This window comes from Bombina bombina, chromosome 11 (genome assembly GCF_027579735.1).
Source record: "Bombina bombina isolate aBomBom1 chromosome 11, aBomBom1.pri, whole genome shotgun sequence".
NCBI classification, from domain to species: Eukaryota; Metazoa; Chordata; class Amphibia; order Anura; family Bombinatoridae; genus Bombina; species Bombina bombina.
The window spans coordinates 62,457,405-62,472,589 of record NC_069509.1 but is presented as its reverse complement, the minus strand read 5'-3'; the positions used below and the strand labels follow the sequence as shown (position 1 = coordinate 62,472,589).

The 15,185-nt window shown below is 40.2% G+C and overlaps 1 protein-coding gene across 1 annotated transcript in view; it reads right to left on the bottom strand.

The window, feature by feature from the left end:
- Positions 1 to 15,185, bottom strand: part of MEIOB (meiosis specific with OB-fold) — a 200,233-nt gene that overhangs the window by 48,011 nt on the left and 137,037 nt on the right. Inside the window, exons 7-9 of the mRNA XM_053694201.1 lie at positions 7,569 to 7,621; positions 2,067 to 2,162; positions 1,786 to 1,887 (exon numbers count right to left, since the gene is read on the bottom strand). Coding sequence (XP_053550176.1) covers positions 1,786 to 1,887; positions 2,067 to 2,162; positions 7,569 to 7,621 — 251 coding nt within the window. The remainder of the gene's footprint in view (positions 1 to 1,785; positions 1,888 to 2,066; positions 2,163 to 7,568; positions 7,622 to 15,185) is intronic.

Genomic DNA, 15,185 nt, shown 5'->3' with positions numbered 1-15,185 from the left:
CTAGATGTCTCAACTTGAGTACATCACACTAAGACAGCAGGACATAACCTTATAACACAAGCAACCCTATCTGTTCAAAAGGATCTTGAGGACAGACAACTTATTTTGGGTTAAAACACAGTCCAGGAAAAAATACAAAAAGATCCAAGAGATGATGAACTATGTGCAACATTTACGACATGGCAGTTTTTATTCTCTCAGTTTTTAGTCAATTGTGGTAACTCTCTCTTCTGCCGTCCCCCTTTTTTCCAGCGCAATTACTCTTAGTCTGGAGCCACTTGACAGCAAAGTCTGTGTGCAAGAATTTTAGGGTAAATAGAAGAACACGGGAGAAACCCTTCTAGAGATAGAATAACAATTGCAACATATAAACCAGCTCGTGGAGGAAATTACTCCAATCTTGAGACAGCGGTGGGGCAGCGGAGAAAAAAAAGAAAAAAAAAACAGGAGCAACTGCAGATATTAAGTCAAGACTCTACGTTACCAGTCACTGTGTGGATGAAACAAGCTGAGAAACAAAGCCTCCGTTGAAGACCAGGCCCCCTCTCGCAGCACCGGTGGGAGGGGGAACACTGGTCCGGTCTTGTAGGATAACAGGTGCGAGGATGTAGTTTACCACAAGCCGTATGTGGTACGTTGTATCGGAAGCGTCCAACACACCAGGGGCACCCGGGGGAGCACCAGCAGCCCTCGCCCCTCACGCAGCAGCGGTGGGAGGGGACACCAAGGGAGAAACACCGTACTTCCCACGGGATTCAGCAGAGACGGCTGCACCGGTCCCAGCAGCGCACAGAAGCGTCGGCACTCCACCAACAGGAGAATGTAAGCAACCTCAGCCGGACACCAGTGTATCAGCCCACACAGAGAAATCAGCTAACAGACCAGAAATCGTAAGAGCGATGTAGCTCACGTAGTCACCAGCCTCCTGCTGTGACAACGAGATAATGATCCCAGATAACAGGTGCAGATTGCTCTTCCAGACAGCGTTTATCCAATGCTTTGCCTTGGTTCTTGAAAAAAGCCAGTTTGTAGTATAGGTATCTGTTAAGGACTCAGGTCCCTTTCAGGACTAAAGCACAGAGCCTTAGTGCGATATCGGGCACTATGGAGTACCAGCAGCGATGATACTCAGCATTACAAGCCAGCCTGGGTCAGAAGGTTTAGGCGCGATACTCGCCAATAGCTTGTAGGCAGGGCAGATCAGAACAGGTGCAGCACCTGACCATACACCTGTGCTCCTCCTCCGGAACTCCTCAGAGAATCACATATATTTTAGGGCATGCAATTTTAAACAACTTTCTTATTTACTTTTATCATCAAATTTACTTTGTTCTTTTGGTATTCTTTGTTAAAAGTGTTAATGCTAATTTCTAAGCTCTTGAAGGCCACCTCTTTTCTCAGTGCATTTTGCCATTTTTTCACAGCTAGACAGCAATTGTTGATGTGTGCCAAATAGATAATGTTGCACTCACTCCTGTGGAGTTATTTATGAGTCAGCACTGATTGGATAAAATACAAGTCTGTCAAAAGAACTGAGATAAGGGGGCAGTCTGCAGAGGCTTAGATACAAGGTAATCACAGAGGTAAAAAGTATATTAATATAACAGTGTTGGTTATGCAAAACTGGGGAATGGGTAATAAAGGGATTATCTATCTTTTTAAACAATAATAATTCTGGAGTAGACTGTCCCTTTAAAATGTAAAATGTGATTGCCATTATTTTATATAATTATGAATGCAAAGGCAGCTCATTTAGTTATATTTCTCTGACGTTTTTCCACTTACAATTTATGGACTCTTTGGACAATTCCTCATTTTCATCAAAAAAGGCTCCAGATTCTGTGCAGTCTTGTGCATATCTCAACAGTGCTTGTGCTTCTGGAGTTTCTTGGTAAAGAAGAACATTGCTAATATTTTAATATGTAGTAAAAAAAAAAAACTAGCGTGCACAATAAATTTATAAAATATATCTAAAATATGTCATTTATTGGCCAATCATATCCCAGGCTCAATGTAAATCAATGACTAAAATAGCTTTATTTAAAAAAAGTTTTGTCAGTACCTACCTGGATTTGTTGTGAATATAGTTTTTGATATTACAGTTGCCACCATAGAATTTCGGAAGGTATCATAATTTATTCGTACATCAGATGCGAAAATTACTACACATAAAGAAAATCTTTTACATTACTAACTCAATAGTCATCGCACATCTACATCATATGTGTAAACAATTTTCAGATAAGTAGCGGCACATTTTTTGTTTTAAAGGGATTTAAAACCCAAAATGTTTCTTTCATGATTCAGATAGAGTGTGTAATTTTAAACAACTTTCTAATTTACACCTATTATCAATTTGTCTTTGCTCTCTTGGGCCTAGATTTGGAGTTTGGCGGTAAAAGGGCTGTTAACGCTCCGCGGGCTTTTTTCTGGCCGCACCATAAATTTAACTCTGGTATCGAGAGTTCAAACAAATGCTGCGTTAGGCTCCAAAAAAGGAGCGTAGAGCATTTTTTCCGCAAATGCAACTCTCGATACCAGAGTTGCTTACGGACGCGGCCAGCCTCAAAAACGTGCTCGTGCACGATTCTCCCATAGGAAACAATGGGGCTGTTTGAGCTGAAAAAAAACCTAACATCTGCAAAAAAGCAGCGTTCAGCTCCTAACGCAGCCCCATTGTTTCCTGTGGGGAAACACTTCCTACGTCTGCACCTAACACTCTAACATGTACCCCGAGTCTAAACACCCCTAACCTTACACTTATTAACCCCTATTCTGCCGCCCCCGCTATCGCTAACCCATGCATATTTTTTTTAACCCCTAATCTGCCGCTCCGTAAACCGCCGCAACCTACGTTATCCCTATGTACCCCTAATCTGCTGCCCTAACATCGCCGACCCCTATATTATATTTATTAACCCCTAATCTGCCCCCCTCAACGTCGCCGACACCTGCCTACACTTATTAACCCCTAATCTGCTGAGCAGACCGCACCGCTACTATAATAAAGTTATTAACCCCTAACCCGCCTCACTAACCCTATCATAAATAGTATTAACCCCTAATCTGCCCTCCCTAACATCGCCGACACCTACCTTCAATTATTAACCCCTAATCTGCCGAGCGGACCTCACCGCTATTCTAATAAATGTATTAACCCCTAAAGCTAAGTCTAACCCTAACACTAACACCCCCCTAACTTAAATATAATTTACATCTAACGAAATAAATTAACTCTTATTAAATAAATGATTCCTATTTAAAGCTAAATACTTACCTGTAAAATAAACCCTAATATAGCTACAATATAAATTATAATTATATTATAGCTATTTTAGGATTAATATTTATTTTACAGGCAACTTTGTAATTATTTTAACCAGGTACAATAGCTATTAAATAGTTAAGAACTATTTAATAGTTACCTAGTTAAAATAATAACAAATTTACCTGTAAAATAAATCCTAACCTAAGATATAATTAAACCTAACACTACCCTATCAATAAAATAATTAAATAAACTACCTACAATTACCTACAATTAACCTAACACTACACTATCAATAAATTAATTAAACACAATTCCTACAAATAAATACAATGAAATAAACTAGCTAAAGTACAAAAAATAAAAAAGAACTAAGTTACAAAAAATAAAAAAATATTTACAAACATAAGAAAAATATTACAACAATTTTAAACTAATTACACCTACTCTAAGCCCCCTAATAAAATAACAAAGCCCCCCAAAATAAAAAATTCCCTACCCTATTCTAAATTAAAAAAGTTACAAGCTCTTTTACCTTACCAGCCCTGAACAGGGCCCTTTGCGGGGCATGCCCCAAGAATTTCAGCTCTTTTGCCTGTAAAAGAATAAATACAATACCCCCCCCCCAACATTACAACCCACCACCCACATACCCCTAATCTAACACAAACCCCCCTTAAATAAACCTAACACTAAGCCCCTGAAGATCTTCCTACCTTGTCTTCACCATCCAGGTTCACCGATCCGTCCTGAAGAGCTCCTCCGATGTCCTGATCCAAGCCCAAGCGGGGGGCTGAAGAGGTCCATGATCCGGTCAAAGTCTTCATCCAAGCGGGGCAGAAGAGGATCTTCCATCCGATTGAAGTCATCATCCAGGCGGAATCTTCTATGGTCTTCCATCCGGAGCGAAGCGGCAGGATCCTGAAGACCTCCAGCGCGGAACATCCATCCGGACCGACGACTGAACGACGAATGACTGTTCCTTTAAGGGACGTCATCCAAGATGGCGTCCCTCGAATTCCGATTGGCTGATAGGATTCTATCAGCCAATCGGAATTAAGGTAGGAATTTTCAGATTGGCTGATGGAATCAGCCAATCAGAATCTAGTTCAATCCGATTGGCTGATCCAATCAGCCAATCAGATTGAGCTCGCATTCTATTGGCTGATCGGAACAGGTAAAAGAGCTTGTAACTTTTTAAATTTAGAATAGGGTAGGGAATTTTTTATTTTGGGGGGCTTTGTTGTTTTATTAGGGGGCTTAGAGTAGGTTTAATTAGTTTAAAATTGTTGTAATATTTTTCTTATGTTTGTAAATATTTTTTTATTTTTTGTAACTTAGTTCTTTTTTTATTTTTTGTACTTTAGCTAGTTTATTTAATTGTATTTATTTGTAGGAATTGTGTTTAATTAATTTATTGATAGTGTAGTGTTAGGTTAATTGTAGGTAATTGTAGGTAGTTTATTTAATTATTTTATTGATAGGGTAGTGTTAGGTTTAATTATATCTTAGGTTAGGATTTATTTTACAGGTAAATTTGTTATTATTTTAACTAGGTAACTATTAAATAGTTCTTAACTATTTAATAGCTATTGTACCTGGTTAAAATAATTACAAAGTTGCCTGTAAAATAAATATTAATCCTAAAATAGCTATAATATAATTATAATTTATATTGTAGCTATATTAGGATTTATTTTACAGGTAAGTATTTAGCTTTAAATAGGAATCATTTATTTAAGAGTTAATTTATTTCGTTAGATGTAAATTATATTTAAGTTAGGGGGGTGTTAGTGTTAGGGTTAGACTTAGCTTTAGGGGTTAATCCATTTATTATAGTAGCGGTGAGCTCCGGTCGTCAGATTAGGGGTTAATAATTGAAGTTAGGTGTCGGCGATGTTAGGGAGGGCAGATTAGGGGTTAATACTATTTATGATAGGGTTAGTGAGGCGGGTTAGGGGTTAATAACTTTATTATAGTAGCGCTCAGGTCCGCTCGGCAGATTAGGGGTTAATAAGTGTAGGCAGGTGTCGGCGACGTTGAGGGGGGCAGATTAGGGGTTAATAAATATAATATAGGGGTCGGCGGTGTTAGGGGCAGCAGATTAGGGGTACATAGGGATAACGTAGGTGGCGGCGCTTTGCGGTCGGAAGATTAGGGGTTAATTATTTTAAGTAGCTGGCGGCGACGTTGTGGGGGGCAGGTTAGGGGTTAATAAATGTAATATAGGGGTCGGCGGGGTTAGGGGCAGCAGATTAGGGGTACATAAGTATAATGTAGGTGGCGGTCGGCAGATTAGGGGTTAAAAATTTGAATCGAGTGGCGGCGATGTGGGGGGACCTCGGTTTAGGGGTACATAGGTAGTTTATGGGTGTTAGTGTACTTTAGAGTACAGTAGTTAAGAGCTTTATGAACCGGCGTTAGCCAGAAAGCTCTTAACTCCTGCTATTTTCAGGCGGCTGGAGTTTTGTCGTTAGAGCTCTAACGCTCACTTCAGAAACGACTCTAAATACCGGCGTTAGAAAGATCCCATTGAAAAGATAGGATACGCAAATGGCGTAGGGGCATCTGCGGTATGGAAAAGTCGCGGCTGAAAAGTGAGCGTTAGACCCTTTAATCACTGACTCCAAATACCAGCGGGCGGCCAAAACCAGCGCTAGGAGCCTCTAACGCTGGTTTTGACGGCTACCGCCGAACTCCAAATCTAGGCCTTGGTATTTTTTGTTGAAAAGCCGGGACGTAAGCTTAAGAGACGGCCCATTTCTCAAGCACTATATGGAAAAAGTTTTGCAAGAATGTTATCCGTTTGCAAGAGCACTAGAGGGCAGCACTACTTCCTGCCATGTAGTGGCCAAACACATACCTAGGTATCTCTTCAATAAAGAATATCAGGGAACGAAGCAAATTTGATAATATAAATAAATTGGGAAGTTTTTTTAAATGTTATGCTCTGTCTGAATCCCCAAAGAAAACATCTGGTTTTCATATCCCTTTAATGGAGCATATGTTAGATAAATAAAAATATATCTGTTACAAAAACCACACAAAATTAGTAACGTGTACACTTCATTAACGCAGTTGGTGAAAAATGCTATTTACAGAAAAAAGAGTAGCACTGTGTGTTGCAGGTTATGAGAGGTGGAGGAGTAGTCTGGGTAAGATAAAATTCTAGGGGCTTTTCTGGTTCCCAGGCTTTGGGGCCGATTTATCATGTGTCTGTCGGCATTTATCATTGCACAAGCAGTTCTGGTGAACTGCTTGTGCATTGCCGCCCCTGGCAGATTCGCAGCCAATCGGCCACTAGCAGAGGGTGTCGTTCAACCCGATCGTATATGATTGGTCGGATTGCTGTCCGCTGCCTCAGAGAGTGGATGAGTTAAGGAGCAGCGGTCTTAAGACCGCTGCTTCTTAACTGCTGTTTCTGGTGAGCCTGAAGGCTCGTGCGGAAACAGGGGTATACGGCCCCATTCGGGCTGTGATAAATCGGCCCCTTTATGTTTAACACCACTAAAATAACGTCATTACCATTTTGTGTAAAATTACACAATTTAAAGGGACACAGTACTCAACATTTTCTCTGTTCTATCTAAAAGACAACATTTTGATAATGTATGAATGTGTTTTTTTTATGAATGTTCCCTTGATGAATAAACTAACTTTTTATGTGGCACTTGTCCCTATTGGACAATAAGCAATAAAGTCACAGCTGCAAACTTCTTGTTAGTTTAAATTTATTTTATTTTACTTGTTTAACGCAAAGGGACATAATACTCATATGCTAAATCACTTAAAACTGATGAGTATAACTGTAAAAAGCTGACAGGAAAATATCACCTGAGCATCTCTATGTAAAAAAGGAAGATATTTTACCTCACGATTTCCTCAGCTCAGCAGAGTAAGTTCTGTGTAAACAGTTATACTTCAGCTGCTGTCCAGCTTCAGGTAAAAAAAAATGAAGAAATGAACAGCAGCCAATCAGCATCAACAGTGCTGAGGTCATTAACTCTTTTATTGTGATCTCATGAGATTTGACTTAAATAATTCTCATGAGATTTCATAGTAAACTTCCTGAAACTGAATAGGGAAATAACATGAGTGTGCACGAGGCTCACTCCCTTGCAGGTCCCAGGACAGGCATACTGATTTGCTGCTTAAAGTCCTTTGCAATGGGGTTTGAGTACTTAGGACATCTTTTTACAGTTATGCTGCATCACTTTCAAGTGTTTCAACATTTGGGTATCATGACCTTTTAAATAAATGATATGCACAGTTGGTAAAGAAGCATACAACTATAATATACCTGTTTCACACGGTACCCAGGTTTGTGCTACTTGGATGGCTTCATTGTCCCAGCTAAAAGGAAAACAAACATGATCTTACAATGCCAGATTTTTAAAGGCTAAAAGTGGTGGGTACAATAGCAAGATGGAAGAAATAAAAATGCCTAATGAAAAAAGGAGACTTAAGTCAAAATTAACAGCATCTAGCAAATATAAGAGAGGCGCCTCATGTGTGTATCAGTCACCAAATAGACAAATCAGATCAGAAAATGTCAAACACAGGGTACTCACATTTCCATAGAGCACCCTTATGTGCTAGTAGACGCAGGCTGGCAGTATGAAGACTGTGACACACTGCAAGTGATGCAGCGCGAGGCGAAGCAGCTGCTTCGATTCGTGTCGCATCGCTTCTGAAGGTCAAATATTTCATCAAAAATGAATATAGCAGTTTGTGCTTACACTTATATCATTTTCATACAGCTTCTGACAGCTTCAACTGAATTTTTACATTGTATTATTCAACTAAGCTGTTACATTGTATTATTTTGTCTATACACTGTATAAATAAACTTTCTTAGTGTCAGCATGAATGTGGCATCTACTTTTGATCTATCATATGTGATGTGTTAGTTATTTATTTTATTCTGTTTCATCATAAGCAGTTTTCATCCCTATTCCAATAGGATGTATGTACATATGATTTTATCTGTGAAATAACTTTGTATACAAAGATTAATCAGTTGGGATTCATTGTATTATATAATGTAGACATATTTTAGATCTAACACTGTTTTGAAACTGACTGTTTGACACAACAGCTGAAGACTGTTGGTGATTAAATGACATGTTCATTACACCTGTGCTCTTAGAATCTGATTGGATAGGATAGCATTTAAATAAGTGCATCAGTATAGGGTTTGTTATGCCTGAGGAAACAGCGTAACTGCTGAGAACACACCTTTATACTGCCAGCCTTCGTCTACTAGCACATAAAGGTGCTCTATGGAAATATGAGTACCCAGTGTTTGACATTTTCTATCTGATTTGTCTATTTAGTGACTGATACACAAACATTCCACTACATTCATGTGAAGAGGAGTGCATCAACTGTGATCCTGAAATGTAGAATAAAAAAGAAAGCGCCACCATAGTGCACAATCAGTGGAACAAACAAGCCCAAATGCGCAAGTATAGCTGGTACTTACAAGCTCCCAGACACTTGAGAAGTGTCACAAACGCCTGGAACTTTTAGAGTCGTCCAGCTAACTCCCACTCTCGCAGAGGTAAATTCGCTCTTTTGGATGTCAGGTTAGAAGCCGACTAGATTCCTCGCCCAACAGAACCACAGGTCACGGGCCTGATCTTTACTTTTGCAGCCTCTTATCCTGTGTTGGAGGTAGCCTAACTCGGTAGGCTAGATTACACAGCTATACGCGTGCTCGTAGCACACTGTATATCAGGGATTAAACTTTACGATACCCCTGACATTTATTATTATTATTATTTGTTTATATTGCATTGTATGTGACTTTCACTTTTGCTAGCAATTTCCAACACTGTTATTCATATTTGTATTGTTGGCGCACTGTTCTCTTTTTTTTATAACTGTGATCCTGAAATTGCTACAGGAAATGTAACCCCTGATTAACTGACAATATATGGGAGTCCAGGAACTTTAACCCCCGATGAACTGACAATATATGGGAGTTCAGTATATCCTGTGACTAGGGTTATTGTTGGGTATCATTATCTATATATACTTTGTTTAACCTTGTATGTTTTATGTATTCTATCGTTAAGCACCCCCTATAGAGCCATTTTATAGTTCTTGTTGAATTATAAAGTCAAAATTAATTTTTCATGCAATGAAAAAAAAAATCCAATTTATTTTAATTATCAAAATGCTCACCATCTTTTTATACACACACTTTCGGAGGCACCGGTTCCCCATGAGCATGTGCAACTGTATATATGTATATGCGTTTTATGATTTGCTGATGACTGTCACATGATACAAGGGCTCAAAAAATGTAGGTAACTTTGAAATTTGTCAGAACAAATTCTACTACTCCTTTTAAATTTAGAATGTGTTATTGCGTTGTCTTTTTATTATGCATTTGTTGATTATGCAATTCTACTGTATGTAATGGTCCTTTAATGTATTTTTAGGGTACAATTTCAGTAGAAGGACTCTACATTCTTAGGGCCAGATTATGAGCAGATCACAAATCAACGCTCCCGCTTGAGCATTAATTGCGCTAGAAGTAAGATTTTTATGCTCGTCTGGTTGCGCTCGTATTATGAGTTGAAAGTAAACGTTTTCACTCTGGCGCTAAGCCAATGAGTGCAAAAATCCAATGTTAGAATATTGTGTGCGCGTTCACGTATTCCCTATAGAAGTCAATGTTATTTCATTTCCTATATTTCATTTCCTATATTTTATTTCCTATAGCGCTGCCATTACAAGTTTTCAAACATACGCCTTTTGCGTGCGATATGGCTGTGTTGAGCTCCATACCGCACACAATCAGAGCGCTAATGATACGTCCTAGTGCACAATTTCCCCATAGACATCAATGGGGAGAGCAGGCAAAAAAAACCTAACACGTGCGATCGCGGAAACAAAAGTTCCGTAACGGAGCCCCATTGATGTCTATGGGGAAATAAAAATACAGTTTAAACCTAACAACCTAACATAAAACCTATGTCTAAACACCCCTAATCTGCTGCCCCCAACATCGCTGACGCCTGCCTACAGTTATTAACCCCTAATCTGCTGCTCCCAATATCGCCGCTACCTAAATAAAATTATTAACCCCTAATCTGCCTCTCCCGATATCGCCACCACTATACTACATTTATTAACCCCTAAACCACCAGCCCCCCACATCGCAACAAGCTAAATTAAACTATATTAACCCCTAACCCTAACGTAACCCTAAACCTAACCCTAACATAATTTAATTAGATCTAAATTAAATTTACAATTATTAACTAAATAATACCTATTTAAAACTAAATACAAACTTACCTGTAAAATAAAACCTAAGCTAGCTACAATATAACTAATAGTTAAATTGTAGCTAGCTTAGGTTTTATTTTTATTTCACAGGTAAGTTTGTATTTATTTTAACTAGGTAGACTAGTTAGTAAATAGTTATTAACTATTTACTAACTACCTAGTTAAAATAAATACAAACTTACCTGTGAAATAAAACCTAACTTGCCTTACACTAAAACCTAACATTACAAAAAATAAAAAACCTATCATTAGAAAAAAAAAAAAAAAAAACAACAAATTATCCAAAAAAATAAAGATTAATCCTATTCTAATACCCTTTAAAAAAAACATCCCAAAATAAAAAACCCTACTCTAGAATAAACTACCAGGGGCCCTTAAAAGGGCCTTTTGGGGGGCCCTTGAGAGGGCCTTTTGTAGGGCATTGCCCGGAGATAAACAGCTCTTTTGCTCCAAAAAGAATACAAACACCCCTAACACTATACAACCCCCCACCCCCCAAACTACCAGGGACCCTTAAAAGGGCCTTTTTAGGGGGCCCTTAAAAGGGCCTTTTGTAGGGCATTGCCCTGAGATAAACAGCTATTTCTCTTGTAAGATGTATCGAGTCCACGGATTCATCTTGTGGGATATTCTCCTCCCCTACAGGAAGTGGCAAAGAGAGCACCCACAGCAGAGCTGCCTATATAGCTCCCCCCTTAGCTCTACCCCCCAGTCATTCTCTTTGCCTACTCTAAGTAACTAGGAAGTGCAGAGCGAGTGTGGTGACAAAAATGTTAGTTTTTTATTTCTCAAGCAAAAGTTTGTTATTTTAAATGGTACCGGTGTGTACTATTTACTCTCTGGCAGAAAAGGGATGAAGACTTCTGCAAGGAGGATTATGATCTTAGCACTTTGTAACTAAGATCCACTGCTGTTCTCACAAGGGCTGAAGAGTACAGGAAAACTTCAGTTGGGGGAACGGTTTGCATGCTAAGCTGCATATGAGGTATGTTCAGTCTATGTTTTTCTAGACAGACTGTGTTTATTCTAGAAATGGCTGGCTATATCCCCATGGGGAGAGGGTAAGCTGTATTCAGACACTTGGATAGGAATTTCAGCTTGCTTGAAGGGCTCATTTGTTACTGGTGACACTGTTAGGAAAAAACTTTTTTGTTTGTTCAGTAAATGATGCAATTATAACGTTTTTTTGAAGGGACTAAAGGGGTCATTGTGGCTTGTGTTAGAGTTTTTTAACTCACATGGTTAATTAAGAGACACTCAGGTGTTTTTCTAATAGGCCTCAAAACATCGAGTGAGGTGGGAGGGGCCTATTTCCGCGCCTCAGTTGCACAGTTTTTTTCCTTAAGAGTCATCCAACTGCTTTTCTAGAGGTTCCTGCTGTGTTTGAGGGCTGTAAAGGACATTTTCCCCCCACAAATCGTTCTGAAGGGCAGGTAGGCGCCACAGCAGGGCTGTGGCAAGGTGCTGAAAGTCTTTTTTGCCGGTTTTGACGTTTTTCAATCCGGTTTTGCCATTAAGGGGTTAATTGTTTATTTGCATAGTTGTGCAAAGTTACTAAGGCTGTAAGATACTACTGTAAAAATTTCGTTAAGTTTACTGCTTTTTTACACTGTTTTGCAGAACTTGTGCAGCTTTTTTTCTCTTAAAGGCAGAGTACCATTTTATTTCTAAGTGTTATTTACTTTGATTACAGTGTTTTCCAAGCCTGTTTAACATGTCTGATACCAAGGAAAATCCTTGTTCAATATGTTTGGAAGCCATTGTGGAACCCCCTCTTAGAATGTGTCCCAAATGTACTGATATGTCTATAAATTTTAAAGAACATATATTAGCACTTAAAAATAGAGCAATAGATGATTCTCAGTCAGAAGTAAATGAGGGTTCGCCACCTAGCTCTCCCCAAGTGTCACAACCAGTAACGCCCGCACAAGTGACGCCAAGTACCTCTAGTGCGTCACATTCATTTACTTTACAAGACATGGCCACAGTTATGAATACAACCCTCACTTACGTTTTATCCAAACTGCCTGGTTTTATCCAAACTGCCTGGTTTACAAGGAAAGCGGGACAGCTCTGGGTTAAGGAAAAATGCTGAGCCATCTCACGATTTAGTAGCCGTTTCTGATATGCCCTCACAATGCTCTGGGGCGAGGGATTTGTTATCTGAGGGAGAAATTTCTGATTCAGGAAAGACGCTTCCTCAGACAGATTCTGATATGACGGCCTTTAAATTTAAGCTTGAACACCTCCGCTTATTGCTTAGGGAGGTATTAGCAACTCTAGATGATTGTGACCCTATAGTGGTCCCAGAGAAATTGTGTAAAATGGATAGATACTTAGAGGTTCCTGTTTACACTGATGTTTTTCCAGTCCCTAAGAGGATTGTGAATATTATTGCTAAGGAGTGGGATAGACCAGGTATTCCGTTCACTCCCCCTCCTGTTTTTAAGAAAATGTTTCCCATATCTGATACCATAAGGGACTCATGGCAGACAGTTCCTAAGGTGGAGGGAGCTATTTCTACTCTGTCTAAGCGTACAACTATACCTATCGAGGAGAGTTGTGCTTTCAAAGATCCTAAGGATAAAAAATTAGAGAGTCTCCTGAAGAAAATTTTTGTTCATCAAGGTTTTTCTCTCCAACCTAATGCGTGCATTGTTCCTGTAAAGACTGCAGCTGCTTTCTGGTTTGAGGCTCTAGAAGAGACTCTTCAAATGGAGACTCCATTAGAGGAAATTATGGACAGAATTAAGGCACTTAAGTTGGCTAATTCTTTTATTACATATGCCGCTTTTCAACTGGCTAAATTAGCGGCAAATAATTCAGGTTTTGCCATTTTAGCACGCAGGGCGTTATGGCTTAAGTCCTGGTCTGCTGATATGTCATCTAAATCTAAACTTTTGAACATTCCTTTCAAAGGTAAGACCCTATTCGGGCCTGAACTGAAGGAGATTATTTCAGACATCACTGGAGGGAAAGGTCATGCCCTCCCTCAGGATAGATCAAATAAGATGAGGGCTAAACAAAATAATTTTCGTTCCTTTCGGAACTTTAAGAGTGGTCCCGCTTCAGCTTCCTCTGCAACAAAGCAAGAGGGGAATTTTGCCCAATCCAAGTCAGTCTGGAGACCTAACCAGGCTTGGAACAAGGGTAAACAGGCCAAGAAGCCTGCAGCTGCCTCTAAGACAGCATGAAGGGGTAGCCCCCGATCCGGGTCCAGATCTAGTAGGGGGCAGACTCTCTCTCTTCGCTCAGGCTTGGGCGAGAGATGTTCAGGATCCCTGGGCTTTAGAAATTGTGTCCCAGGGATATCTTCTGGAATTCAAGGGTTCCCATCCAAGGGGGAGATTTCACATTTCTCGATTGTCTGTATACCAGACAAAGAGAGAGGCGTTCTTACGCTGTGTAGAAGACCTACATACCATGGAGGTGATTCGCCCAGTCCCAAAGGAGGAACAGGGGCTAGGGTTTTATTCAAACCTATTTGTGGTTCCCAAGAAAGAGGGAACTTTCAGACCAATCTTGGATCTCAAAATTCTAAACAAGTTCCTCAAAGTTCCATCATTCAAGATGGAGACTATTCGGACTATTCTACCTCTGTTCCAGGAGGGTCAATATATGACTACCGTGGACTTAAAGGAGTGGCTCATTGTAACGACAGATGCCAGCCTGCTAGGCTGGGGTGCAGTCTTGAACTCTCTGAAAGCACAGGGCTTATGGTCTCGGGAGGAAGCTCTCCTCCCGATAAACATTTTAGAACTGAGAGCGATTTTCAATGCGCTTCAGGCGTGGCCTTTGCTTGCTGCGGCCAAATTCATCAGGTTTCAGTCGGACAACATCACGACTCTAGCTTATATCAATCATCAGGGAGGAACAGGGAGTTCTCTAGCGATGATGGAGGTAACCAAAATAATCCGGTGGGCAGAGGATCACTCTTGCCATCTCTCAGCAATCAACATCCCAGGAGTAGAGAACTAGGAGGCGGATTCGTCAGACTCTTCATCCGGGGAGTGGGAACTCCATCCGGAGGTATTCGCCCAGCTGATTCAGTTATGGGGCACACCAGAATTGGATCTGATGGCGTCTCGTCAGAATGCCAAACTTCCTCGTTACGGGTCCAGGTCCCGGGATCCCAAGGCGGTACTGATAGATGCTCTAGCAGTGCCTTGGTCCTTCAATCTGGCTTATGTATTTCCACCGTTTCCTCTCCTCCCACGTCTGGTTGCCAGAGTCAAGCAGGAGAGAGCTTCGGTAATTCTGTTAGCTCCTGCGTGGCCACGCAGGACTTGGTATGCAGACCTAGTGGACATGTCTTCGGTTCCACCGTGGCTTCTGCCAATGAGGCGGGACCTTCTAATCCAAGGCCCGTTCACGCATCCAAATCTAATTTCTCGGCGTCTGACTGCTTGGAGATTGAACGCATGATTGTATCAAAGTGTGGTTTCTCTGAATCGGTCATTGATACCCTGATTCAGGCTAGAAAGCCTGTCACCAGGAAGATTTATCATAAGATTTTGCGCAAATATCTTTATTGGTGTGAATCCAAAGGTTACTCGTGGAGTAAGATTAGGATTCCTAGAATATTGTCTTTTCTCCAAGAAGGTTTGGAGAAGGG